The 27,167-nt window shown below is 38.8% G+C and overlaps 1 protein-coding gene across 1 annotated transcript in view; it reads right to left on the bottom strand.

Annotated features, from left to right (window-relative positions):
* Nucleotides 1–27,167, bottom strand: part of DNAH12 (dynein axonemal heavy chain 12) — a 166,675-nt gene that overhangs the window by 95,770 nt on the left and 43,738 nt on the right. Inside the window, exons 17-31 of the mRNA XM_068981725.1 lie at nt 24,951–25,136; nt 24,076–24,276; nt 22,130–22,324; nt 21,191–21,312; nt 20,814–21,096; nt 17,454–17,573; nt 16,990–17,146; nt 16,577–16,749; nt 12,699–12,851; nt 11,995–12,234; nt 11,413–11,658; nt 10,965–11,084; nt 4,458–4,567; nt 361–544; nt 87–227 (exon numbers count right to left, since the gene is read on the bottom strand). Of these exons, the coding sequence (XP_068837826.1) occupies nt 87–227; nt 361–544; nt 4,458–4,567; nt 10,965–11,084; nt 11,413–11,658; nt 11,995–12,234; nt 12,699–12,851; nt 16,577–16,749; nt 16,990–17,146; nt 17,454–17,573; nt 20,814–21,096; nt 21,191–21,312; nt 22,130–22,324; nt 24,076–24,276; nt 24,951–25,136 (2,631 nt within the window). The remainder of the gene's footprint in view (nt 1–86; nt 228–360; nt 545–4,457; nt 4,568–10,964; nt 11,085–11,412; nt 11,659–11,994; nt 12,235–12,698; nt 12,852–16,576; nt 16,750–16,989; nt 17,147–17,453; nt 17,574–20,813; nt 21,097–21,190; nt 21,313–22,129; nt 22,325–24,075; nt 24,277–24,950; nt 25,137–27,167) is intronic.

Genomic DNA, 27,167 nt, shown 5'->3' with positions numbered 1-27,167 from the left:
ACATGACTGAAGTGACTTAGCAGCAGCAGCAGTGTTAAGTATACTCATACTATGCATCTGTTTTGCTTTTAATCATGATGGTTTACCTTTTTATTATCATCCAGTACTGTGTTCATGCTCTCTATCCACAAAGTGTCAATGGGACCATCAAATACAACCCATTTCCGGTCAGGTGTTTCTGATAAGGCAAATTCTCTAAAAGTGTTAGCCACAATGCCATCAGTCCACTAAGGAGGAAAAAAGGAAGAGTTGGAAAGCTTTCTGTAAAAAACTATAAAGTGATAACATAAAAATATTCCAGATTTCTTGGCTTAATGTGCATTGTCAATAAGAGTAGAGAATGTTTCTTCTATGGATTACCTCATGGGACACTGGGTCGAACTGTCCAAAAAGTTGGCCCATAGTGATGGATTTGGGGTTTACAGTCCTATAAATGACTTTTTCTTCCTCTCCATAGCCACATTCATTCATAAGAGTTAGAGTATCAGCCAGCATATGCAGAACTTTTGTTTTACCAGCAAAAGGCTCTCCTACTAACATAAAACTATGAAGGAAAAGAAGTCATTATACAATAAGATTCTCAAAAATAATGGTAAGTTAAATTATTTACCTATATATTTGTATATAAATTTTCACCCTATGATAATTACTACATATAATTTTTGAAATTATATTACTTTGTCTCAGATATAAGGTGGTTACATTTAACTGATTTCTAAATCAAGTTCTCAATATTAATCCCTTTATCTATAAAAGAGAATAAAAAATTTCCAAATGAAAATGGAACCAACTGCATACTTAAGAAAAAAAATTTAATGACTTGAGGTTTCCTAATCAGGAAGATGGAGAGGATTCACTTTTCCTCATTTTCACTTGCTACAGTGCTCTTTGCCAAATATCTCTGAATCTCCTCTCTGCTGGCACATAGTAGTTTTCCTTGCTCTCTTTTAGGACGGCTGCTAAGTCTGTGCGACCCCATAGATGGCAGCCCACTAGGCTCCTCTGTCCCTGGGATCTTCAGGCAAGAACACTGGAGTGGGTTGCCATTTCTTTCTCCAATGCATGAAAGTGAAAAGTGAAAAGTGAAGTCACTCAGTCGTGCCTGACTCTTAGAGACCCCATGGACTGCAGCCCACCAGGCTCCTCCATCCATGGGATTTTCCAGGCAAAAGTACTAGAGTGGGGTGCCATTGCCTTCTCCGCTTTTAGGACTACTAGGTGACTAAGGTGTAATAAATGGAAATGATGAGTGTTACTTGGTAGAGGAGAGATAAGTGCCCATAAGGGAACTTACAGAGCTCTCTCTTTTCTCTCTAGCAAGCTGTGACCCACAATGTTGAGACAGTGGCTGCTCCAACAGCCTGGGAACTGAATAATTATGATGAGCAGAACCTCCCTGTTAAATTATACTGAAAACAGTGTGATTGAGAAATACACCTTTGTTCTCAAGTCACTAAGATTTGGGTACAGATTGTTTCTCTGTAGTCCATCCTTACTGATAGACATTGGTACCTAGAAGGGAAAAAGGTATTTTTGCCATGATTAAAAAAAGAGAGAGACTAAAATAAGGGGCACTGGCTTAGAGGCTAAGTTGTGGGTGGCAAATTAACTGTTAACAGAGGCTAACGACTGGGAATTAATGCTATGCTGTGGAAAATTCTGAAAGAGATGGGAATACAAGACCACCTGACCTGCCTCTTGAGAAACCTATATGCAGGTCAGGAAGCAACAGTTAGAACTGGACATGGAACAACAGACTGGTTCCAGATAGGAAAAGGAGTACGTCAAGGCTGTACATTGTCACCCTGCTTATTTAACTTCTGTGCAGAGTGCATCATGAGAAATGCTGGACTGGAGGAAGCACAAGCTGGAGTCAAGATTGTTGGCAGAAATATCAATAACCTCAGATATGCAAATGACATCACCCTTATTGCAGAAAGTGAAGAACTAAAGAGCCTCTTGATGAAAGTAAAAGAGGAGAGTGAAAAAGTTGGCTTCATGGCATCCAGTCCCATCTCTTCATGGCAAATAGATGAGGAAACTGGCTGACTTTATTTTGGGGGCTCCAAAATCACTGCAGATGGTGACTGCAGCCATGAAATTAAAAGATGCTTACTCCTTGGAAGGAAAGTTATGACCAACCTAGATAGCATATTAAAAAGCAGAGATATTACTTTGTCAACAAAGGTCCATCTAGTCAAAGCTATGGTTTTTCCATTAGTCATGTATAGATGTGGGAGTTGGACTATAAAGAACACTGAGTGCTGAAGAACTGATGCTTTTGGACTGCGGTATTGGAGAAGACTCTTGAGAGTCCCTTGGACTGCAAGGAGATCCAACCAGTCCATCCTAAAAGAGATCAGTCTTGGGTGTTCATTGGAAGGACTGATGTTGAAGCTGAAACTCCAATACTTTGGCCACCTGATGCAAAGAGCTGGCTCATTTGAAAAGACCCTGATGCTGGGGAAAGATTGAGGGCAGGAGGAGAAGGAGACGACAGAAGATGAGATGGTTGGATCGCATCACCGACTCAATGGACATGAAACTGCATAAACTCCGGGAGTTGGTAATGGACAGGGAGGCCTGGCGTGCTGCAGTTCATAGGGTCACAAATAGTCAGACACAACTGAGTGACTGAACTGAACTGAATGATCAAACATTTGGTAAATTTATCCCCTGAGATAATCTGGGAGATAGATAATAAATCTGTTGAAATTGTGGTTTTAGGGGGAAAAGATAGTAAACAGAAAATTATTAGTGTATATTGGCAGCTGAGGAATGCATTTAACAAGGAGCTACAAAAAGAAATGAGCTCAGGAAAATATGGCCAGTTTTCAAGCAGGAATGAAAGTGGAGAAAGCTGAGAAAGACTTGGGAGACTGAATGAGGTGATTTATTCTCATCTGCAATTGGTTAGAGACAAGTTGAGAAAATCTTTGAACAACAAAGATCAGCTTAGCCTAGTATCAAAGACCAAATCAAGAGCAGGGCCACTGTATCACTTCATTATAAGAAATGAAAGGTTAATATGGTTCCCAGCAATCATTTCCGGATGGTGAAATAATTTAGGGAAAACAGATTAAGGATATGGGCCCACCAACTAAGTCAGATAGGTTCAAGGATACTACAAGGATGTTTAGAAAGGTATGACTTAATAAGGACCACTCTGGTGGCTCCTGGCACACCTGGAATCAAATGGAAAAAGAGCTTATTAAGTTTCTGAGAGAATTGACTGACAAAGAAACCATGAGTCTAGGCTAAAACACAATGTGACATGTTTAAGATGTAAAAAAGACTCTTAGTTACTGAATGCATGAGGGTTGACTGTACTAATTCCCTCTATTTTTACATATGTTTGAAATTTTATATAATACAAAGAGATTTTTTTTAAAAAAAAATCTGCCTTTAAAAAATCATGACCTTTGAGACATCAACTTTTTATAGGTAGAGAGCCGGCTGAAAACATTTTTCAGCTCTCAAGGAAATTTTCTCTATTATGTGAGAAAATGTGATCAGGGAAGAAAATGGAGAGGGGAGACCCCTCACAAGGTTGAACCAAAGTCCACAGAGGACAGGTTCCCAGAAAACTCCTCTTGGGGAGCAAAGCCAAACAGAAGTATACCCAGGTTTTATGGGGATCTCAGTTTATACAATTGGTAGGGGAGGCTGTCTCAGGAGGAAAAAAAGCTATATATATATATATATATATGTAATTATGAATACAAAATGGCCAGAGCCACTTAATGATACCCTTTACAATAAATTATGTATAAAATGATTCTGACTCCCTGGAAGGGTCTGTACCAACTGCTGGAGTACTTTCACAGTCAGTCTGCCTCTGGAATTAGGGTCCAAAAGGCCTTGCTGAATTTCAGAACTGCTGCTGACAAGTGTTGGCTTTGTCTGTTCAGGTTCTGAATGTGAGTATTTGCTGCGGTAATCATGTTCTGGTAAACCCACTATTATAATATTGGATGTGTGCAGGGCAGATAACTTTTCTATTTTTAGATCTCTGGAGCAAGAGGAACAGCTTCCAAATCTGATACACGGACTATCACACATCATCTAGAGATTCTAGACTTTGAGTCTGGTTCATTGATTGGAACTTTCGGGTTGCCTCCCTGGGAAAGTAAAAGTGTATTTAATGTTCATGAAGTAGAACAAATTACATATTTGATGATCAAAGGGGCAAACTGTGGAGGGTCATTAGTGCTACATCACTGACTGAATGAGCGCTCCTTTCCAATCTTTTTTGGACATGTAGCATGAGAGAAATATAGCATTGTTTTTAAGTTACTGGAATGGCGATTAGTTGGGGTAGAGTGGGGGTGGAGGGTTGCTCCCTACTGCACCTAGCAAAATTTGCTGACTCTTTTGGTTTACAAATTTTAGTTGTTTTAATAGTTTAACCTAAAAAATAACAGCTAACTATGGCATCTAACTATCTATAATCTTACCCATGTCTAACGATCATCATCTCATATGTCTGAATCATTTTTTCAAGAAAAAATTTAACAGGCTGAAGATTATGTACTTTGCAGGCTTCATGAGCACATTCCAAAAATTCCTAAAATAAAAGAAAAATGGAATGCATTTCTACAAAATGTTGTTATAAATCATATCATTCATATCTTATAAATATAATTTTTCATTTAGAAATAATAAAATTGTCTTCTTATATTTGTAAACTATTTCTTAAACCTTTTTTTTTTACTTAAGAAAGGAAAAAGTAGAATTAAAATACTTTAAAAAATTAGTGTTCCCCATTATCAATGATCATGGCATCATAGCATTGGGTATATGCTGCATGAAAACAACTTGTCTTATTAGTTTTTCCAGAATTTCACTTTTGATTAGGATACAGAAGGACATGCCAAACAACCCTTCACACTATGGTAAATAGAAACACACAGAGGTTACAAAAATTACAAAAACTGTAAACACACAGGAGCATTTTGGATACACGTAAGTCTAAAGGAACTAAATTTCAGAAATGGCAAACCATTCCAATATTCCTGCCTAGAAAACTCCACTGAAGCCTGGTGGGCTACAGTCTAAGGGGTTGCAGAGAGTTGGCCACAACTGAGCGGCTGAGCACTGAGCACAAGCCTAAAGGAACTAAATTTCAGAAAGGGATGAGCCTTTCACACAGACCAGCTGCTAGTCTTACTTCTAGAAGGACGTACAGACAGGTAGGCATTGGACTGACCTGCTATACTGCGGAGGGAGTTTGCTGAAGTAAGGAGAAATTGACAGATATTTGAATGACCATGTAGGCTCCTGTGACATATAAATCTGGAGGAGCTTCAAATATAGAGCTGGTTTTTCCACTGCCTATGCTTTTGCTGAGTGTGAAATGACACAACAAATCAAGGGCTTAGCTACAAACCCCCCACAGAAAGAGATTTTCTTAGTCTTCGGATGTTTTTATCCCAAAATGCTGCTAGAGGAAGGATCCTATCATAGACAAGAGAGTTCTCACTCTAAAGACATTTGAAATCAGAGATAGACTAATGATCAATACTTGTGTAGCAAGGCTCTGGCTCAGGTCAACTCCTGGTTGAAAAGATCAGCAGCTCACAAAGAAAAAAAACATGTTTTTTTTTAAAAAAAAAAACCTAGCTATCTTACAAAGAAAAAAAACATGGTTTTCCTACAGGAAAATATTATCAGTTTACCCTCTTACTTTCTACTCAATTTTTAACAGTCATAAGAAAAAAATAGCTGTTGATCAGTAGGGGGAAAAATATAGTAAATAACTCACAGATGACTCAGATGTCATAATTAGCTGATAAAAAAAGACTTTTGTAAATGTATAAAAAAACATAGACAATATTACAAAAACAGATGAAATGATGAAGAATTTAAGCAAAGAAATGAGACATTTTAATAAAATCAAACTGGATAAAATAAAGGTGAAAAAAATAAAATTGATAAAATTAACAGTTCATTGGTAGACTGAACAAAGCCAAAGAAAGGACCATAAATCTTAAAGGCAAGTCAATAAAAGTATCCAAACTAAAGCACAGATAATAAAAACAATGAAAAAACAGAAACCGATCATAAGAGACATGTGAGACAATATAAAATAGTCAAAAATATGAATTCATGTAACTGGAGCCCCAGAAGGACAGGGGAGAGAAAATTGGGTAGAAAAAATACTTTAAAAGATAATAAGAATTTTCTGGAGAAAGAAAGTAATACATAGATAGCAGAAGTGCAGCAAATACCGAGCAGGATAAGAACAAAATGAACAAAACTTGGCACAGGGTCAAGAACGGAAACAGAGAAAACATTTAAAACAACCAGAGGAGAAAGAACACAGTACACTCAGCAGACTCAAATAAGAAAAAATAGTGGACGTCTAACCATAGCAATTCCCCTGGGGCCTGGACCAACCCTAGACCTGGGCAGACTCGGCTCCCAAAGCAGGACTCGGGTGGGATTGAGGCTGCTCGGGAGGACGTGCCAGCAAATGAGCCCCGCTTCCATCAGAACTTGGCGGGGGGTGCCCTCTGAATGAAACCACCACCGCAGGATGCAGGTAGGGCCTTTTCACCTAAACTGAGCCTCAAGCCGCCAAAGGACGGTGGAGAGGCGTGCCTGGAAGAGCTCTGAGAGGCGTAGGGCTCCAGGGCTCCCAGGGCTGTGGTCCCTGATTACAGCCAGCTTGCTTACAGTCGCCCCACCAACTGACTCTCAGGACCCTCGGCATAACACTTTTGCAGGGCTTGGGGCTTGGGGATTGACTGAGGTGGTCGGGAGGAGGCGAAGGGGTAGAGGAAGAGGGGCAGAGGTAGGGACACAAGCCCTTCCACTCTCCTTGACAACCCAGGAAGGATGGCCCAGTGAACGAAGTGGGGCATGAGGAAGTGCTGCCGCCTTGTGAGCATTTTCTGAAACTGCAACGAGAAGGCATGGCTGCAGAGTACTTGAGGTTCACAGGATTGGGGATGCAGATGACCTCCCCCATCAAGAAAGGTTCATGGAGGCACCTAATGAAAACTAACTCAAAACACAGCCCACCATCCACATGCATATTTCAACAGCCACATTTTATTCACACTCTTTGTCACAGAGAAAAATCACCTGAAATGAAAATGCTCAGGATCCCTAAGGAGGAGAAAGACCCCAAGACAAAGACACCCAGGCATCCTCTGGCAGCAATCATTACAAAATCAACACTTCAAAAAAGGCCCCCCGGGTCTGGGGAGTGGAGTAAGGGAAGAATAGGGAACTCTCCAATGCTGAGGTGGGACTGTAAACTGGCAACAGTCACTCTGGAGAACAGTCTGGATGTTTGTTTAAGAAAAGAAAAACGGAGCTACCACAAGATTGTGTATCTCTTCCTGGAAGGATATCCAGAGAAGAGCATCCTTGCAAAAGTCACAGGCACTGCAATGGTCGTGTCTGCATTATTTACAATAGCCAAGGCAGAGAAACGACCCAAGTGTCTGAGGACAGACGAAGAGAGAAAGAAGGCATGCCACCCATACTCAGTGGACAGTTACTCAGCCCAGAAACACAATGAAATCATGCTGTTTTAAGCAACTCAATGGACCAGAAGAGGCTCACACTAAGTCCGGTGAGGCAGACAGAACACAAGTATGACTGATTTCACTTACAGGTGATATCTAAAACATGATCAAAACCCATTAGTGTCCCACACAAAAATCAGGCTCACAGGCTTACATATGAAACATACCATTGCCAAGGCACAGATGGAGAGGTTGGCAGGGGGAAGCAGGGAGCAGGATCAATGAGGAGGCCCCAAACTATTGGAAATGCACATAAAAATATATCATAGCCAAAGACCCACAGAAGGGCCCAGGAAATTTGACTCAACACTCTGCAATACCATCATGGGATGAGAATCTGAAAAATCATAGGTACAGGCCTATGTAGAAGTGAATCAAGGAGCTGAAGAACGCAAACCAAGAGAACGATGCATGTCGATTCCACTGCAATAGAATATCCACATAAATGCAACAGTCCTAAGAGCCAAAAATGTCTGTTCTATTCTCCTGGACCTGAGTCACCCAAGCTGGTTTCTTATCCAGAGACCTGAGTAGACTCAGCTCCCAAAGCAGGAGTGCTGTGAGTTTGAGGCTGCTCAGGAGGTCATGCCAGCAAATGATCCCCACTTCTACCAAAAGTGCCGGGTCTCCTCTGAATAAAACCTCTGCTTCAGCATGCAGATGGGCCCTTTTCAGGTAAGCCAAGACTCATGCCTCCAAAGGACAGTGGAGCAGCATGCCAGGAAGATCTCTCAGAACCTTCACCCTCCAGAGCTCCTCGTGGTGTGGTCCCAGGTAAAGCCAGTTTGCTTAGAGTCACCCTACCTACTGACCCTCAATACTCTTGGCAAAACGCTTTTGCAGGGCTTGGGCTTTGGCTGAGAGGGGTGGGAGGAGGCGAATAGGTAAGGAAGAGGGGCAGAGGTAAGGAGACACAAGCCCTCGGGTCTTTGTTCTGCCCCCGTTCCGTTCTCATTTACCATCAGGAACATGAATTTGTCTAAAAGGCTCCAAGTCTATTTTCCAGAGTGGGGATGGGGAAGTACTCCCATCTTGTGGCCATTTCTCATAACAGCAACTTGACTCCCTGTTGCTATCATAGTTAACATCCACAAGATTTGCATTGCTGCAAAGAAATAATACCTGCCCCTGAAGAAATGTCCTCACAAAGATCATGGATAAAGAATTTTTGAATGGGCTGGTTTTCAAGAAGAAAATTCAAGAGGTATATTTTATTTATACTGTTGTTAAGTTTTAGCCAATGATAAGCCAATTATTAGACAATTGCAAGTTTGAATCTGCGACGAGTTATCAACTAACTCCAGTTAGAATGGCCGTCATCAGAAAGTTTCCAAACAGGAAATGCTGAAGAGAGCATGGAATTCTCCATGCAACCTATGCAACCTTTGCACACTGCTGGAAGGAATGCAAATTGGTAGTGCTGTGAAGTACAGAAGGAAAAACAAAGGTATCATTTGATCTGGCACTCCCACTTCTGGGAGAATACCCCGAGAAAACCATAGTTCAAAAAGGTACACACACCCCAAAACTCACTGCAGCACTATGTAGAATAACCAAGACACCGAAGCATCTTAAATGTCTGCATGGATAAAGAAGATGTGGTCCATACACTTAATGGAATATTATTTGGCCTTAAAAAAAGAATGAAACCATGTCATTGCCCCAACATGGAAGGACATAGAGATGGTCACACTAGGTGAAGGAGAATGGCAAATATCAGAGAATGGCAAATATGTGATATCTCTTTTATGTGGATCCTTCAAAAAAAATGCATGATAGAAATGAACTTCTTTGCAAAATAACAACAGAGTCACAGACTTGGAAAGTAGACTTATGGTTTCAAGCGGCAAGTGAGAGAGACATGTGGAGGTGAGGGATCATTTAGGATTTGTGATTAACTTTAGACACTACTTTATCTAAAATAGATGAGCAAGAGGGACCTACTAATATATAGACAGGGATCTCTCCTCAGTATTCTGTAATAACATATATGGGAAATGACTCTGAAAAAGAATGGATATACGTATCCGTATATAACTGAATCACTTAGCTGTACATATGCATGCTAAGTCGCTTCAGTTGCGTCCAACTCCTTGCGACTCTATGGACTGTAGTCCGCCAGGCTTCTCTGTCCATGGGATTCTCCAGGCAAGAATACTGGAGTGGGTTGCCATTTCCTTCTCCAGGGGAGCTTCCAGACCCAGGAATCAAACCTGCATCTCCTGTGTCTCCTGCGTTGGCAGGGGGGTTCTTTGCCTCTAGCAGCACGTGGGAAGCCTAACACAACAGTGTAAATCAAGTATACTCCAGTATAAAATTAAATTAGGAAAAAAAAGTCTGAGTGAGTCTTGTTTATGTTAAGCCTCTATTTCTGCGTTGCCCCAAAAAGATTTGGAGCTACATCTTCTCATGGACTCCCTCTTTCAAACTCCGTTTCTTCCTTTCACCATCTTCTTCAGCTTTTGCTCCCCAACCTTACCCTGTCAAAATAGAAACCCCCAAATCAGTTATCCCAGTAGGATGCCATGCATTTCTCCAGGGAAATTTTAGTACTTTATGTTATATGATACCAGGGTTAACAAGCACCATTGCTTTCCCCAGTGGTGCTCCAATCAGGTGCAAAGTTAGCCCCCACTTCTGCACAACCAGGCTTTTATCCTCTCTGGAAGGTAACTGATGGGAACAGAGGGATTACTGGAGTACATGTCCCCTTCTTACTGGGGGACCTAGAAACCTACAAGGAGAAATCTGGCAGTTTCTCAGAGAACCCTGAAAAACTAAAAGACACATTTATCAGGTTGAGATTGACATTCTGTTAATCGCTCAGTCGTGTCCAAATCTTCACAGACCCATGGACTGTAACCCTACAGGTTCCTCTGTCCATGGAATTCTCCAGGCAAGAATACTGGAGTGGGGAGCCATTCCCTTCACCAGGGAATCTTCCTGACCCAGGGATCGAACCCGGGTCTCCTGCACTGCAGGCAGATTCTTTACAATCTGAGCCACCAGGGAAGTATATTTAGTAGTAAATATTATAAATCACAAGATAGAATACAGGAAATAAAATGTGTTCTTTTATAGTAACATTATTTTTGAGCTGAAACTTGTTAACCCTGGTATCATATAACATAAAGCACTAAAATTTCCCTGGAGAAGGGCATGGCATCTGCTCTAGTACTGTTGCCTGGGAAATCCCATGGACAGAGGAGCATGGCAGGCTATAGTCCATGGGGTTGCAAAGAGTCAGACACGACCGAACAACTGAGCACACACACTGAAATTTACTCCTCCTTATTAATCAGAGTGGCCAAAACAGAGGTTTATCTTCCTAACAGAATAATTCACTCGTTTAATAAAACTCGAAAAACTGCTGAGTCACCAGGTGAATTTATCTGAAGAACAAGTCATTCTCAGAGGCTTACTTACATGATAGTCAGCTTCAGGAAGTTTAACACCAGGAAATAAGTCACTAGTTATCCCACTAAATAAGGGTATATCATGTGACAAAAACTTTGGTTCATTTACATCTTTAATTGATCGAAGAAGCTAAAAATCAATCAAAAAGTGCGATACAGATTAATTGCCAGTATTGGCCCTCCTCTGGCCCCCATCTCACCAAAGTCAAAGTTTGTTTCATATTATTTCATGGAATCCCTATACTAAACAGCCAACACTACACTTATCAAACAGAAAGGTCCTTGGATTCCTGTAAATTATAATGAAAACCAGAACCTCAAAACTGTCATTTCAACCCCACATAAAAAGGCTGAAAACAACAACTTTTATCTGCCTATCTATATAGTTCACAATCAACCTTGCTGAAAAAAATTATTTTTTAATGGAAACTTTCACAACATACATAGTTAATACTTACAAGAATATCTTCATTTTCATTTGGAAATTTTAGTTTTAGGTTTCCAGCAGCTATTAAAACTGCTTTTACTGCTCGCATTCCATAGTCATAATGAAACTGTGATGAGAGCTGCTCTGAGCAGAGCCTGTAGGTCATTACTATCTTCACAGACAGAGGTTTTGCATTCAGAAATCCATAGGAGTAGAGGGAGATTTCTGCTATGAGGGCATAGTTTGGAACCATCATAGCCACCGTTCTGAAAAGCACCTGAAGCATAAAACAAGTGAAATATTCTATTTACATAAAGAAAACAAGTTTTAAAGCTGAGCATAAGCACCCAAAGATAATGAGCTGATATTCAAGTTTATTCCCCCAGTGCAGGACCTTTTTACTAACTCTTTAATTTGTTCAGTAGCATTTTAGCAGTTTTATGTATTCTAATATTCTAATTTTTTTTAGACATTAAAAAAAGTCTTTACAGGTTTACCTTACAGCAAATAGAAAAGGTAAAAGGGAGATTACAAATGCATGTGAGAAAAGTGTACCATTTTGAGTAGATTATGCTGATTACCAAATTTACACTCTTTAAAAAATATATATTACCTTAAGATTATCTGGTAATTCAGAACGTCCTGCATAGCCAGGATTCATGGTAATAGCTACGAAACAGTTTGGATTGAGTTTAAGCTCTGTCCCTTCAAAAGTAAACACTTCCAGCTTCTGTTGAACGGCTCTCTGAATGCAAAGGATCTGTTGAGCTACCACTGACAGCACTTCCAGCTCAATTCGATTAAATTCATCAAAGCAAGCCCAAGCACCAGAAGAAGCCAATCCTTTAAAAAACTAAGGACAAGAAAAACGATGATTTTCATAGGAATGGGCATCTTTTGCGAAAATAAACATTTAACCGTTTAAGTCAAAATTGAAGCGTGTGTGTTAGTGGCTCAGTTATGTCCGACTCTTTGCCAGTCGACTATACGGTCCATGGAGTACTCCAGGCAAGAACACAGGAGAGCGTTGCCATTTCCATCCCCAGGGGATCTTCTCGACCCAGGGATGGAACTCCGGTCTCCCACATCTCAGGAAGATTCTTTACCATGTGAGAAACTTGCAAAGCTTTTAAGTCAAAATTGAAAGTTAAGCTCAAGAAAAACCCCAAAGGGATAAAAACAATGCCTTTGCCCATTAAAAAAAAAAAGTGCAAATAATGCATAAACCACAATCGGTGTTTTAAATATGAATTTGCTTCGGCTTATCCAGTTAGCCTTAACTATAAACTACTTGTAATATTTAATATGCAACTTTACCTTTCCCATTGCTAGATAGTCCAGCCCATCTGAACAGTTGAATACCACGCACTGTACAGCAAGAGCTTTAGCCAAGTCCTTGGTGGTTTCCGTTTTTCCTGTGCCTGCTGGCCCTTCTGGAGCACCTCCAAGGTTTAAATAGAAGGCACCTATCTGAAAAGAAAAATAAATGTGAAAAGAAATCCATGCTTAACTGAAAACAAACAAAAACTCTATAACAGGACAATTGCTTATATTAATAAAATGGTCTCAGTCTTATTTGTAGCTTCAGAGACAGTAATGCAATTACATACATCATTGATTTTTAGAACTCATTTCTGTAGCTGCAACAAGAAAAAGTGGTTTAAAGGATCTAAAAAAAGTTAAAATGTATGAAAATCTCCTTATCGTCTAATACTTCATATGTATTCCATTTGCCTTTTTAAAAACAAAGAGAATCCAGCCTTGAAGTGTTAACATTTGATCAGAAATGTTTAATTAAAAGTGGTTAGGGAGGGCTTCCCTGGTGGCTCAACGGTAAAGAATCTGCCTGCTAATGCAGGAGGCATGGGGGTAATTCCTGATCTGGCAAAATTCCGCATGCTTCAGAGCAAGTAAGCCCATGCACCACAACTACAGCCTGTGTTCTGGAGCTCAGGAGCCTCAGCTTCTAAAGCCTGAGTGCCCTCGAGCCTCTGCTCTGCAACAAGGGAAGCCAACGCCAGTGGGAAGCTCGTGCACCGCAACTAGAGAGTAGCCCCCACTAGCCACAGCTAGAGAAAAAGCCTGTGCAGCACACCAAAAAGAAAGAAATAAACATTAAAAATAACATGTCACTTTAAAAAAAGTGCTTACAGAAATGTTTGTAGAGACCAGTTATGACGATCTTGATAGCGAGATGCAAGAAGAGAAAACACCAAAAGCTGAGGGTAGTACATGGAGGCCCATTACTGGGAACATAAAGAGATGCCCTACTATATCCGTTCATCTATGATTCACCCTGGCTGTTGCATTCCACTCTCGGTATGTTCTTCATTGTCTCCATCCCCATAGCACCGCTCTGTATTTCTCTTACCAGTAGCATCACCTTCATTGTGAAACCAGTTACCAGTCAGCCACTGATGCATGGCAAACTGTGACCTGCCTTTGCCTACTGGACTCCACTCTTATTGTTTTTATATAAGCTGGCGTATCCTCTAAGCGTAGCCTGGGCACTGGGGTGGTTGCCCAAGTTGTCTTTTACGAATCTGGAGTCTTCTGTGTCAAATCAAGCTTGAGCTGATTAAGAGGGTTAAGAACACCGATCCTCCATCTGGACAGGGGCAAGTGTCAGCTCAGTGACCTTTTGATGTCAGAGGCAGAAAACTCCACCCTCAGAGCAAGCTAACTCCACTCCTTTCTGAGCTTTGCTGAGAAGAAGCAAATGTAAAAAAAAGCCTGTGGCCTGGCTGCATGAGAGCAGAGTGATAACAGCCTCCCCAAGCTTCCCATACTTTAGCTTTATCCCATGAATACCCTGAGCCCTTCGCCTTCAGAAGGGAGATCTAAGTTGTTTTCCTGTCTCCTTGCTTGGCTGCTCTGTGAATAAACACTTTCTCTGCTGCAAACCTCAGCATTTCAGTGTTTGGCTTGCTGTGATGAGTTAGGCAAATGAACGTAGTTCAATAACACTTATATTACAGTTAACTAAGTTCATTTTTTCCCCTCTCTCAGTTTGTTTTTAAGTTCCTTAAGAGTAACATCAGCAGCATCTGAATTCTTTCTGAGTCTGCACAGTGATTACAACAATGGCTGGAAATTTTAAGAAGCATACAAGTTACAGTCAACTCTAACTATGAATTTTGTTTCATGAAAAACTCTATGAGAGTTTGTGAAACTTAGCTGCTTTCAGATAAAATAGGGTTAAAGGGCCAAGACTATATATATGGCGGGACAGGGAGTATATGGGAACTCTCTATTCCTTCTGCTTAACTTTTCTGTGAACCTAAAACTGCTCTAAGAAACTAAACATAAAAAACAATTAATGGACCTATGAAAACCTTAAATATTTTCACCTTTACTAAAATCAAACAACAGAGACAGCTTATTAAATAAACGCAGTATCAATGATACTTCACCCATCATAAATTTGTAGTAAATACTATACTGTTAATGTCCATTAATGTGACTGCTAGAAACCTCAGTCTCTCCTTTCTTTATAAAAATTTCCAAAAAATGCTTATAAATGTGTTCTCTTTATTACGGATATTAACTACAGTAGGAGATTTTTTCCAGTGTTTAGTGTTTTATACAAGTGTTTAATGTGATTTTGATTTTATACCTCAAAGTTGCTAGGGTCCACCTTACAAATATTCACAGCTCACTTCAGTGAGCTCTGAGATAGGACACAGCAGCTTGAGATTCATTTACTCAACAAATCCTAGGGAGTAACTTAGGTACTTGTCCATCACTAGAGTAGAGGATAAGACAGACACAGTCTGCCCTTCCGGTAGCTTCTCGAGAAAGAGGATTTGGTGAAGTATTTTATCATAGGTGCGCTACAGTCTTCCTCAGATTCTTTTACTGGTCATTGCTTCCGTCCTTCTGATTGCTGTGGGCGTCATCTACAAAAAGCTCCCGATCGTCCTCGTCTCCTGAGGTTTGCCCTCAGTCAGGAGTTCCCTCAGTCACAAACATCTGAATGCTTATTCACACTCCTAGCCTCAGGAGGGACCCATAGCCGGTGACAATAAAGGGATAGAAAAGTTAGACCTCTTTGCCTTAAAGTGAAGTATGTCTGTGATGCCATTCATGCTCCAAAGCTCCCCATGAGATCAGGTTAGGCCGTACATCCACAGAAATCACATCCTTGCTCAGCTTCCCCCTCTGCTTTCTTCATTTTCTTACAGGCTTTTACTGAGAACATTCCCTAGACAATCATTTGCCCCATAATCCCTGTTTTATCTCTGCTTACAGACAACTCAAAGGCACTTTAACTTACTTAGTCCAAGTGGATTGGTGTTTCTTTTTTTGTTTTTAATTGAAGGATAATTGCTTTATAGTATTTTGTTGGCTTCTGCCATACACCAACATGAATCAGCCATAGGTTTACATACATCCCTTCCCTCTTGAACCTCCCTTCCACCTCCCACCCCATCCTGCCCCTCTAGGTTGTTTCTTGAGTCTCCTCCTCAAAGCCCAGATAGGGTTGCCAGACTTAGCAAATAAAAATACAGGATGCCCAGTTACATTTGAAAATCAGATAAACAATGGATAACTGTTAGTATAAGTATGTCCACGTAATAATTAGGACATACTTCTACTAACAAATTTTCCACTGTTGATTTGAAATTCAAATTAACCTGAAAGTCTTGTATTTTATCTGACAACACTCTTCCCAGAGGTGTTTTGCTTGTTTGTTTTGTAGTCATGGCTTTATCTTCCATAGCTTCCCAACAAGGGCAGCCCTCAGCATCACCTGCTCACACTTCAGCTCTCCCTCTCCTGTTCAACAACACTAACTTGGAGTTCTAAGGCTCAAATGTACTTCCTTCATCTTGTCATCTCTCCCAGAACTCCACTGAAAAAACTGATGTCATTTTCTGAAGCTCTGGCTTTTTCTTTAAATCTCCAGTACCTTCCTTTTTCTAATTATCCCCAAAGGGAGTGGCTCGTGATTTTCAAACCGAATTCAAACACACTCATGTTCTACTAAACCACTCAGAAGTAAATATTCATTATTATAACTTTACATAAAGGGATTAGAAAAGGAAGCTATCCTTCCTTTGACTATAGCTATAGTCAACTATACAGATAAGAGAATGAAATGAGGATAGTCATGTTAAATTTGGACAAGAAAATATGATACCAAATCAAATAGTAATCTTTAATGTGTAAATTAAAATAATCTAAACACATACCAATGTTCTGTAACATCTGTCAGTTAGAGGAGTAATGACAAGTCGAGGTGAGTTACCAAGATATTCATAAGCATATTTTACGTTGCAATTAATGATACGAACTCGAGCGTTTTCATATTCCCAATAATAACGAAGCTGAGCAAGCCACTGGAAATCTGTATCGTGTGAGACACCTGGAAGGAATAAAGTAAAACAAGACACAAGACACATAACCCTGAAATGGAAATAATTTGAAAACTAGATATTTTATCATTGTTTACAAAAGTATTAACATTAAAATAATCCACATTTTCTAATTTATAGAAAAGATCCTATAAAATAAATTCTGCTGAGAGAAAAAGACCTATAGTATAAGTTCTTGTTTCTAGAAAGTATCAATATTTTATCTTCAATATTAAGAAGAAGTCACATACCCATATCAATCATGTCCATGACCACATCTCTAGCATGGACATCGATAGTAACCAAAGCCCCCAGAGTAATCCTGGTCTGCTTCGATAGTTTTCCTCTTACCAGCTCCACAATATCATTTAATTGATTCTGAAGTTCCTTATAGTACTTCCTTAATCCCTACAAAATAAAAAAGCAATTAAACTAACATTATATAGTAGCCAAAATGTGCATTTTATGCATTTATTCTTTAACAAAATGATTCTGACTTCACAATGTAGCTCAGTATAAAAATGAATTCTAGAACAGAATAACTTTTGTCTATGCATAATAAAATTAAGAACCAATTTTTAAATAACTGTGCACTTTTAATGCTACATGTAGAAAGTGGAGGAAGATTGGCCTTGAAAATGATAAATAAGCTAACTAAAATATATATATATATATATAGCATGTAGAAAAGAATGTTACTTAAAATATGCTTTACCTCTGTTCCACCACTTATAACTTCCTGTGTCTCAGAGGTCCAGAACATTTGAGAAACACAAAGTACCACCTGGCCAGGCCACTCTCGAACCCAGTCTCTTCTTGCAGATTCTGGATAAGCCTGAATAATTAAAGTGTATTTCTAAGTTCAAAAGGTGACAAGAGGAAAAAAGCTTAATGATTAACAATAAGTAAGTACAATATTGGTTACATTTGTAGGCTAGAATATATTCATGAAAAATTTTAGATGACTATTTAAAAGATCTGAAATTTTTTACAAGCCATATTTTTAAAATATTTGTTTCTTGATAAAAGAATAGAAAGATGAGCACCCATATGTCAATAATCAGTTATCTCTGGAAGAATCTGATTGTTGATTCTTTGGAAAGCTATTTTCCATAGGATTTTTATGTTTCTTTGCTGTGGGAAGTTGTCAATTTTCTACATAATATACATATTACTTCTATTATAATGAGATATGAGGATTTATTAAGGTTAAAAAGTAAATCAGTCTAGCAATTTACATATATTGATGCCAAGATTTAACTGAAAAGAAGAATACACCATCTTGTAGCTAGACTGACTTAGTAGCTAGAACCCTTGTATTATTTCTAAAAACTTGTATGACCAGTGTATATAATTTGAACAATTATATATTTGTCCAGTTATATACAATTGAACAATCTATGCTATGAGTTCAAAGTATACTTTCATTTCTTCTAAATTTTTTTATGTTCAAAAGGCATTTAAATGGATTTATTGGAGGGGTAGCCTTTTTAAAAATAACTTGCTGCTGCCCAGTGCTCTGTGGGATGGGATGCTCTAGAGCAGTGGGATGGGAGGAGGGGAGACAGGCTCAAGAGGAAGGAGATATAAATATAATTATGACTGATTCATGTTGTCGTACAGCACAAACCAACACATTTTAAGGCAATTTTCCACCAATTAAAAAATAAAAATAAATAAAAATTTTAAAATAACTTGTTTCTAAAGTAAATGATAATAATAGAACTAAATTAAAAGCTGAAAAAAAAATGCAGAGCAAAGTATAAAGTTGATACTAATGGAATTTATACCCATATGTATACACATATTTATCTATTTATTGGCTGTGTTGCATAGCTTGTGGGATCTTAGTTCCTTGACCAAGGATTGAATCCAGGGTACGGCAGTGAAAGCACCAAGTCCTAACCTCTGGACCACGAGGGAATTCCCTGGAAACTATATTTTTAATACAATGACACCATCTTGGATATAAGAATATTAAGCATAAGGATGAAAGTGAAAGTGAAGTCGCTTAGTTGTGTCCGATTCTTTGTGACCCCATGGACTACATAGACCATGGAATTCTCCAGGCCAGAATTCTGGAGTGGGTTGCCATTTCCTCCTCCAGGGGATCTTCCCAACTAAGGGATAGAACCCAGGTCTCCCACACTGCAGCAGATTCTTTACCAGCTGAGCCACAAAGGAAGCATAAGGATATAAATATTAATTATTAAAATGCATTTTTAGTAATATTTATGAAAAAAGAGAAAGTGTTAGTGGCTCAGTCTTGTTTGACTCTTTGTGATACCACGGACTGTAGCCCGCCAGGCTTCTCTCTCCATGGAATTCTCCAAACAAGAATATTGGAGTGGGTAGTCATGCCCTTCTCCAGGCAATCTTCCCAACTCAGGGACTGAACCCAGGTCATTCTTTACTGTCTGACCCACACTAGGACAGTCCATGACATTTAAAAAAATGTCAAACATTTATAATATTTATAAATATTTATGAATAAATACAAATAACAAACTAACCTAGGTTTCAAAGAAGGATAAGTTTCAAAGAATGGATGAGCCATTGTTAGGTACACAGAAGGTAAATTTCTATACGGATTAAGGAAATACTTTCATGGATAATGTTGATTCTTTCCTTTGTGCTTTGGAATCATAGATAGAAAATGGAGAGAAAAAGTCAAGATTTCTCTGCAAGAACTTTGAAACTGAACAGAAAAGACACTGCAGATGATTCTCATAGGGCTCTTGGTGAAGGAAAAAGGAAAAAGGATTCTTACGCAAAGTGAGTTGCTGGATATAAGGCTGCAATGCCTTTAAAAAATATATATATATTTATTTATTTATTTATTTATTTATTTATTTATTTGGCTGAGCCAGGACTTAAGTTGCAACATGTAAGACTGCATGTGGGATCTAGTTCCCTGACCAGGGATTAAAACCCAGGGCCCCCTGCACTAGGAGCTCAGAGTCTTAGCCACTGACCCACAAGGGAAGACTGCAATGCCTTTTAAAATGATATTTTTATTATACAACTGTTCCTTTGTGGTCCTAGAGGAAGAAATATACTGAAATTTATTATCATTCAAGATCAGGTTAATTGAATTAGCCTAAATGAGGTACATGTAGTGCCTACGTATTATATTTCTCTCAAATATTATAGATCCTCCTTTAATGTTTATCTCATTATGAGTTTTAAAGTAATTGTTTAAGTGTAAACAGCAATAAGTAAACCATATCACACATTTAACACCCATGTCTGAGATTCTTTCTGACCCCATGGCCTTCACACAGGGTACCCTAGATGGTCTTCCATTTGCTCTCTATTTGCTTAATTCCTACTTACCCTTTGGGTCTTGGTTTCAATTTTACTTTCTCTAAGAGCCTATCGCTAGCAACCTACCTTCCTCACTCCAAATTAGATACACCTTATTATTCTTTCTCATAGCACCTATTTTTTTTGAGCACCTAATCGCACATTATTATAAATTCATGGATATGAGAGTTGGATTGTGAAGAAGGCAGAGTGCCGAAGAATTGATGCTTTTGAACTGTGGTGTTGGAGAAGACTCTTGAGAGTCCCTTGGACTGCAAGGAGATCCAACCAGTCCATTCTGAAGGAGATCAGCCCTGGGATTTCTTTGGAAGGAATGATGCTAAAGCTGAAACTCCAGTACTTTGGTCATCTCATGCGAAGAATTGACTCATTGGAAAAGACTCTGATGCTGGGAGGGATTGGGGGCAGGAGGAGAAGGGGACGACAGAGAATGAGATGGCTGGATAGCATCACTGACTCAATGGACGTGAGTCTGAGTGAACGCCAGGAGTTGGTGATGGACAGGGAGGCCTGGCGTGCTGCAATTCATGGGGTCGCAAAGAGTCGGACACGACTGACCGACTGAACTGAACTGAACTCCCATTATTACTTTAATAATAATGTTAGGAACAGAGTAAAAAAAATAATAAATGGCTTAAAAGAATAAGACCCTTAAGTGTTAATTTACTGGTACTCATTCAAAAATCTCCTAAAAAAACAAAAAGCATTTACAGAATATAGAATATACATTAAGTTCTAGGAAACACACCAGCCTGGCTGCCGCGATCACATCATGAATACTTCGAAGCATCAAATCTTCTACTTGAATGAGCCACTTTTCCACGGCACCTCGAGCTGCAGACGTGGAAATTAGTGCAATCAGCTCCACTCGCTCACCTTCAGAGCTATACATGGCCTTAATATCCAAATTGGGAAGGAACTCCAATTTGGCGATGCCTTCAAAGCATTTTTTCAAGTGAGGCTGAACTCTAAGTGGATCTTTGGTCTCTGACAGAATCTCTAGCATTTCATCATTAGATAAGAAGAAAAAACTAGGAAAAACCATGCAAATACAAAAGCTTTAGTTATAATTCATTGCACCTCAGAAAATGCTTTAATGATAGCACAATTGATTATTCATCATACCGAGGGAAGAAAAGTCGTTTTTTTTCAAGATATGCGTTAAGGCCTTTCATAATTTTCTCCAAAAGTTCATTGCAGTTCTGCAGTTTTTCCAGTAAACCTGTTAAAGAAGTAGCAGCAAGAACCTAAAAGAGACCCATTCGTTCAGGTGAGAACTTATATTCCAGATATAATGATAAGATCTCAACATCAACTTATACGTCAAAAATGTTAAGATGTCAAAAGACTTACAAAAATTTTCAAGAAGTTTTTCATAATGTAAAACTATTAAAATTCAGTAAACCATAAGTATTCTTACCCAAAGTTGATAGTTGTAAGTGAGAAATGATGATTGTTACGCATATTTTCATTTTTCCTGTATTCTTCTGAATGATAGGGGAAGACTATGCTAGTTTTGTTTGTGATTTAATTTTTACATTTACAAATGTCAACTATAAACAGTCTATTTTTACACTCTTAAAAGATTCAATAAAACCTTTTACTATTAATTTTTTTTACTATTTATTTTTTTCTAAATATTTATTTTCATTTATTTATTTGGCTGTACTGGGTCTTAGTTGTGGCGTGTGGGATCTAGTTCCCTGACCTGGGATCGAACTCAGGCCCCCTGGATTGGAAGCATGGAGTCCTAGCCACTGGACCACCAGGGAAGTCCCCTTTACTGTTTACAAGAGGAAGCATGGAGTATACATTCTAGAAGCCAAGTAAGTTAAACGCACATTTGAAGCAGCTCCACTATACATATTAAAGGGTTATGAATAGGGTATCTTAAGAACTGAAAAGTAAAATTATTTAGGCTTCCTTTTATTTCCCTGAGCTTTCCCGTTTGTATACAATGAGTAGGTTTTATTTCTGTAGTTGGAAAAAAAGTGAAATGCCTTTTGTAATAGCTAGAAATAAAGGTACCCCCTTTATTTGAAAGAGAGAAAACAAATGCTTCACCTTTGGATCTTTCGCACAAAACTTCATGATATCCCTCCAGTGTCTGTCTACTGTCTGAAACTGACGCCCTTCTTCCGGCATCTGTTGCATGATATCCTCAGAGCAAAAAATGGACTCCAAGTATAGCCAGTGAGCTTGTACCTTTAACCATTCATCAATCGTTTCTTGTATTCGAATCAAACGGTCCTCCCACGCCTTAATGGAAAGCATATTATACTGAATTCCATTTATTAAAGGAACCCTGTAAATTATAACAAAGGCTATGCATTTTACATTCACTGTTATTTTTAAATCAGCGCAAAACAGCTCAAAGTCACTGTGGGTGTCTCACACTGGCTTTGAAAAACTAGGAGGTCTGAAGTTTTCCTAAATCATTGAAACTCACAACTGTAAATGACTATAGTTATTTAGACCAGTTTCCTAATCCCTAGGTGAACTGTCTCAAGTTTAAAAAGCATCCAGGAATATATCCTGCCCCACACCAGTGGTTATCAACCTACGGGCTATTTTGCCCTCACCTCAAAGACATTTCACAATGTCTGGTGGCATTTCATTTGTCACAACTAGTGGGGTGAGGGTTCTACTTATATCAAATGGACAAAGGTCTTGGATGCTGCTAAATACAGGACAACTCCCACAACAAAGAATTATTTGCCCCAAAATGTCATTAGTGCCATGTTGAGAAATGTCCACACAATTTGCTCTATGTCAACACAATTTGGAGGGGTGAATCTTATTACCACACATCTCCAAGAATCCATTAGATATTTCATTAGCCAAGGAACATGTATATAATTTCTCTTTGATTCTTAAATCTATGGCCTGAGATACTATATATCGAGATTGGCCTCACATTTTTGTTTGAAAACCTCTAAGAGAGCTTTCAAATTTGTCTTATAAATTCTCCTTTGTCAAAGAAGAGGTACTTGCAAAAGACATCTTATCAGGAAAGGGTTAAGTCAACCTGACTCAAGGCAAGATGTGCAGCATTATATCCTTTTAGAAGAACATAACTCTTTGTCTTCTACAAATATTCAAAGCTGATGGACAGGGAGGCCTGGTGTGCTGTGATTCATGGGGTCGCAAAGAGTCGGACACGGCTGAGCGACTGAACTGGAACTGGAAGTGGAAGGTGCCCCATAACAACACTATGCCTAAATTAAAACCAGACTGCTTTACTTCGAATTTCAGCTTTGTCATTTTTAGCTGTGTGAACTTGGGTAAATTTTCTATCCTTGGTTTCCTTTTCCATGAATACTGATAATAATGTGCCTATCCTGGTTGTCTGCTCTGAGGATTAAATGAGTTAATAAATGTAAAGCTCCTAGAGTAGTATCTGGCACATATTTAGAAGTCAATAAATACTAGGGAGAAAATCCAGTTGTTGCTGATCTTTTTTCCACTTTATATAGTCTCCAGTTAGAATATTAATACCAAAGCTCCTAGTTATTATAATTTATTTATTTACAGTAAATAATCTGTATTTACTCACATCAACTATAAGGTCATGACATTAAATAATCTTACAGTCTCAAATATCACTTGTTTTCTTAAGTGGAAAATAATTCATTAATTATTCTAAATGGTTCTCAAGCTAGTTCTCAAATATAAAGTACAGTATATAGAACTTCACTACAAGTTACAAGAATATACTATGAAACAGGGCCTAGGCTATCTAAAGTTAGATTAAATAATACCAACTGTTTTCCTTCCAAATCTATCACTGTCATTGGAGAAGATTTTTCTTAATAAAACATCATTTGCTCTTTTCAAAATCATTAATGTCTCATCTGTTCTATATATTTTCACATTAATTTTAAGGTAGATACCTGTTCCTGTATTTCAACAAAGCTATCCGACAAACTTACTTATTCCCACAAGAGTAAATATGTAATAAATTTCAATCTTTATAAATGACCAGGAGTTGATTATCATATTTAACAAACCTTGATCTCCTTTTCAAATGGTTTGATGAACGGTGAGCCTCTCATTGTCTGAGTTTTTATAATTTGATCGTCGAGGAGAGCCTGAATCTCGTCTACTGAAGAAAGAATACAGACTCCAGTATCACGATATAAGCTTATATGAAAAGCAATATCATCCCAAGTTCCCATCATTGTATGCATGGCTTTCTCTAAAGAAAATTCCTAAACAGGATAAAAAAGAAAGAATGGGATGATGAATAAGGAATCTTATTTACTATATGTATGGACTTTCCCTAGTGAATTTAGTAAGCATTTGGTGCATTTTTGTAAGATATTCTGCAACTGTCTTTAAGTTAGAAAAGGTTTTAAACAACTATACAATTCCTATGGTGAATGACAATGTAGTTTTTAAAAATTCACTTGTTTCAAAGCTATCAGTATCAAAACAGACAACTTTATGAAAGACCTGCTGGATTTTCCCTGAGGTGCCTTTTTGCAGTCTACAGTCTGAAGATGTTTTCAGTGTATTCAAGAAGACTACAGGGCCATACTTACTCTGCCTAGAATACATACACATCACATGCCACATACACAGGCATCCATTTCCATTCTCAATGGAAAAAAAATACATATCAAAACTAGCATATCACCCATGCATATCAGAGTGTGGCAGAATTAAGAAGAGGTCAAAGGAACCATTTCTACTCTGGATTCAGGACAAGGGAATCATACAGAAGTATAGACTTTGTGGGGAGAAAATACGAGTGGCCTTCTACCACTTTTCCCCAGCTTCTCCCACTGCTATCTTGAACTATGCATTCAACCACAACTAAAACTATGATTATTTAATTAACAAACTCATCGAATAAGGTATTTCAGTAGATCTGCACATTTACCTTGCTTGCACCTGCACTTATCACTTCAAATTTGTCCAAGTATGGTGCAAGGTTTAATTTTAAAACTTTCCTCAGTGTAGTTCCAGAGTCTGGAGTTAAGTCATAGCCTACAATTTCTGATAACTGCTTCCAGTGACGTGCTCTCATCCCTGGATTACAAAGGGTAGAGACAGTAGGGATGTAATCCTAATGATGAAAATGGAAACAATAATGAGTCACTCACTTGACTTTCATACTCATACACTTGAAATTATCTAATATATTTAATGAGCCCATTTAATATTTAATGAGATAGATTCAGGAGGGGAGGGAAACTAACAAAATTATTTTAAAGTTCATCTGCACAAATAAACATGTAGAAATAGCCAAGAAAACTAAAAAGTGAAAAAAGGAGGGGTGTTGGTAAATATTCTGTAAGATATAAAAGTATATGCTAGAACTACAATAATTAAAACTATCACAGTATTATAGAAATACAAACTCATGTTTATTCCATAATGATATGGAGAAATATATAGAATAACATGATATATAGCTATATACACACATACATAGCAAAACAGGAAAAAAGCCTGCACCAAAATACCAAAATATAACCATCTGGAAATAAAAAAATACTCAACAGAAACACTTAATTCATCACTTTTGATACTGATATTAAAACATTTCCTTTATGATCAGGAACAACATAAGCACATCCGTAATATTTTTAATCAACACTGTATTGAGTCTCCAGCCACTGAGGTAATATAAATAAATAAAAGCTATGGAGGAGGAGTGGGATCAAGATGGCAGTGTAGGAAGACCCTGAACTCACCTCCTCCGATGGGCAAAGAAGGAACGACAATGAAATAGGTAGAAGGGGTGGAGATGCAATCTAGTCAGAAACCAAACCCCGAGGTCAGTGACACACAAATGAGAAGAACGTTACTAATGCGGAGTTCCTCTCCAAGGAGCATGGGGTCTAAGACCTACTTTGGCCTCCCCTGCCTGGAGGTCTTGCATTGGGAAGACAAGCCTCCAGAATGTTTGGCTTTGAAAGCCAGTTAGGCTTCCATTCAGGAGAGACAGAGGGTTATAGGAAACAGACTACGCTCTTAAAGGGTACAGGCAGAAGCTCACATGGTCCAAGTTCCAGCAAAGAGGCAGAAGTTTGACAGGCATCTGTGTCAGACCCACTTGCTGATTTTGGAGAGCCTATCAGAGAGGCAGGAGGCCTCTGGGACTCGCCCTGGGGACAGAGATGCTGGTGGTAGCCATTGTGAGGATCACCAACAAGTATCATTTAGGAATTCTCCCTCTGGCCTGATAGTGCTGGGGGCTTGCCCTGGCCCTTGGAGGGCCCACAGCAACCGTGCACCACCAGGATACACAGTCACACACAGAGAGACGCTGCCCCATCCACAATGAGCCTGAAGCAGCACTGCCCAGCCGCACGCCAGCCTCACCAGGAGACCGCCGTGCCCACCAGGGCACTGACAACAACTGCATGAGTCACTGTGTTGCAGCCAGACAGGCCAAGGGCCAGCCCCACTTATACCCTCAACAGTTAGGCCTTCCACAACATAAGGAAGCATGTGGTATGAATAGGAGACACCCCTGGAGCAGACAGGTCTAGTGCCAGAACTAGTGTGCTGCTAGGCCATATAGGATGTCTCCTATATAATGTCACTTCTCCAAGATCAAGAGACCTAACAGTCCTATTCAATACACAAACATGACCACAGGGAATAGGGAAAATGACGAGACAAGAGGAATATGTTCCAACAAAGGAGCAAGACAAAACCTCAGAAGAACTATATTAAATGCAAATAAGCAATCTACCTAATATAGAGTTCAAGGTAATATACAGATGCTCAATGAACTCAGAAGAATGGACAAACACAGAATTTCAACTAAGAGTTAGAAAATATAAAGAAGAACAAGTCAGAGGTGAAGAATATACTAACTGAAATGAAAAATATGCTAGAAAGTATCAACAGTAGATAGGATAATATAGAAGGACAGATTAGTGATTTGGAAGACAGAGTATCAGACATCACCCAAGCTAAGCAGGAAAAAAGAAAAAAAAAGGATTTTATAAAACACCAATAGTTTAAGAGACTTCTGAGACAACATCAAGTGTACTCACTTTCATGTTATAGGGGCTCCAGAAGGAGAAAATTGAGAGAAAGGAGGAGAGACTTCTTTAAGGAAATATTAACTGAAAACTTCCCT

This window comes from Capricornis sumatraensis, chromosome 10 (genome assembly GCF_032405125.1).
Source record: "Capricornis sumatraensis isolate serow.1 chromosome 10, serow.2, whole genome shotgun sequence".
Lineage (NCBI taxonomy): Eukaryota > Metazoa > Chordata > Mammalia > Artiodactyla > Bovidae > Capricornis > Capricornis sumatraensis.
The sequence above is the reverse complement of the archived record's forward strand: the minus strand, read 5'-3'. Positions and strand labels throughout refer to the sequence as shown.